We start from the raw sequence: 2,493 nt of genomic DNA, 5'->3' as shown, positions 1-2,493 counted from the left end.
TTCAGCCTCCGCAAGAGAAGGTTGAGAGGTGACCTTGTGGCTGCCTATAAGTTCATCACGGGGGCACAGAAGGGAATTGGTGAGTATTTATTCACCAAGGCGCCCCTGGGGGTTACAAGAAATAATGGCCACAAGCTAGCAGAGAGCAGATTTAGACTGGACATTAGGAAGAACTTCTTCACAGTTCGAGTGGCCAAGGTCTGGAACGGGCTCCCAAGGGAGGTGGTGCTCTCCCCTACCCTGGGGGTCTTCAAGAGGAGGTTGGATATGCATCTACACTTTCCTGCTTATGCAGGGGGTCGGACTCGATGATCTATTGAGGTCCCTTCCGACCCTAACATCTATGAATCTATGAATCTATAAATGATCGTTAGCTGACTTGGAAACAATGGCTTGTCATCTCTTGTAATCTCTCCCTTTTTACTTTATTGGTTTCATCAGGTAAAAGGACCAAATGGGAAAACAAAATGAAACCACTGTGATGGAATTCATTCTCTTGGGCTTCCCTGGATCCTTCTCTTTGCAGATTTCCATCTTCATGTTCTTCTTTCTTGTGTACATCCTAACAGTCACAGGAAACATGGCTATCATAACCCTTGTGATGACCAACCACTGGCTCCACACCCCCATGTACTTTTTTCTCTGCAACCTCTCTTTTCTAGAAATATGGTACACAACAGCTTCTGTTCCCAAGACCCTTGCCCTTTTCTTAGGGAAAAGCAGGACTATCTCCTTCCATGGCTGCCTCCTGCAGATGTACTTTATGTTTTCCTTTGGCTGCACAGAACATTTCCTCTTGGCTGTCATGGACCCACTGCGCTATAGCTCTATTATGAACAACACCTTATCTACTCAGTTGGCCATTGCATGTTGGGTGGGTGGTTTCCTGGTTATCTCAATAATAGCATTTCTAATTGGCAAGTTGTCCTTCTGTGGTCCTAATATCATTAACAATTTCTGGTGCAATATAGATTCCTGGATAATCCTATCTTGCACAGATACACACATAGTTGAGACAGCAGCTTTCATCATCGCAGTGATTGTCATCCTTGGCTCATGTATAATTACTCTACTTTCATACATCTATATCATCTCTACCATACTGAGAATCCCATCAGCCAAAGGACAACAGAAAGCCTTTTCCACTTGTTCTTCCCATCTTTCTGTTGTGATTATATGGTATGGCTCCACCATTTTTCTTTTTGTCAAGCCGTCTGCCCGGAGTTCATTGGAACAGACCAAGATACTCACCATCCTGAACACTATTGTGACACCATTGCTAAATCCTTTCATTTATGCTCTAAGAAACAGGGAGGTGAAGGTAGCCTTGTGCAATGCCCTGTCATAGGACATAAATTTATTTCTGTGCCTCCGAGGCTATTTCATTAAAGTCAAGAAGGTTGAGTTTATAGATCAGTCCGCAGCCACATGAGAGACCAAATCTTGATTTCTGAACCACCATGGCAGCTGCATTTCTCTGTGACAATGCAATTAAAAAAAGTCAGGGCACAGTGTGTTTAAAATAGGGATCAAGGTCTTTTGGGTAAATTGTAGTTGTGGAATAGATTCCCAAAGGAAAATCAGTGAACATAGAGCGAGCCTGAGCATTTCTTGGAAACCTTAAAAATCTTTAAAAAAAAATAAATAAAGGTTTTTACTGTAAAAAATCAGCGTCTCCATGATGATATCCATTCCATTAACAAAAATCTAATAAAAACAACAATGTAAATAAAAATCTGGATGTTCATACACTGTAAGGGCTGGAACAGACCTTGTGAGATCATCAGGTCCAGCCCCCTGCACTAGACAGGAAAGACAACTGGGGTCATGTGACTCCAGCAAGGTGATTGTCTAGCCTCCTCTTGAAGATTTCCGGGGTAGGTCAGTGGCAATGCATAGGGGATGCATGGGGGTGCACGTGCACCCGCTGACACCAGCGTTCCAGGCAGAGGGGTAGGCAAGAGTGCTGGTGCCCCCCTTGAGAGCACCAGCCGGGGAGTCGGGGCACCAGGAGAAGCGATCCCCACACTCCCCCTGTGGCTGATCATGCCCACCCGGAGGTGCCACTGCCACTTCCAGGTCAGCGCAATCAACAGTGGAGAGACCCCACCCTCATTGCTGACTGGCTGCTGGGGGGGCAAGTGCCCTCCCGACTCAGGAGGCACCAGTCACCCATGCGCTAAATGATTGCACCACCTCTACACAGAGCCTATTCCAAACTCTGGGCACTCTAACTATGAAGAAGCTTCTCTGTGTGTTAAACCTGAAATGGTCTTCTAGGAGTTGGTGGCCATTGCTCCTGGTTTTTCCCTCTGGTGCCTTGTTGAACCATACACCAAGCTCTTGATGTATGCCCCTGATGTAGCAGTAAGCTGCTACCAAGTCCCCTCTCAGCCTTCTCTTTTTTAGGATCAAGAATCCCAGGTACCTCAGCCTTGTCTCATACGACTTGTTTTCTTGCAAGTCTCTGATTATATGGGTGGCTCTTCTCTG

The 2,493-nt window shown here is 45.8% G+C and overlaps 1 protein-coding gene across 1 annotated transcript; it reads left to right on the top strand.

Annotated features, from left to right (window-relative positions):
• Positions 1–454: 454 nt before the first annotated feature.
• LOC102369510 (olfactory receptor 6F1-like) lies at positions 455–1,348 on the top strand. The gene has a single exon (XM_006036787.1). It carries the CDS (start codon positions 455–457, stop codon positions 1,346–1,348), a length of 894 nt encoding a protein of 297 aa, XP_006036849.1.
• Positions 1,349–2,493: the final 1,145 nt, after the last annotated feature.

This window comes from Alligator sinensis, unplaced genomic scaffold (genome assembly GCF_000455745.1).
Source record: "Alligator sinensis unplaced genomic scaffold, ASM45574v1 scaffold891_1, whole genome shotgun sequence".
Classification (NCBI taxonomy): domain Eukaryota; kingdom Metazoa; phylum Chordata; order Crocodylia; family Alligatoridae; genus Alligator; species Alligator sinensis.
The sequence above is the reverse complement of the archived record's forward strand: the minus strand, read 5'-3'. Positions and strand labels throughout refer to the sequence as shown.

What these genes read in the sequence shown, in the direction of transcription:
- LOC102369510 (XM_006036787.1), top strand. Translation starts at nt 455, where the DNA reads ATGGGAAAACAAAATGAAACCACTGTGATGGAATTCATTCTCTTGGGC.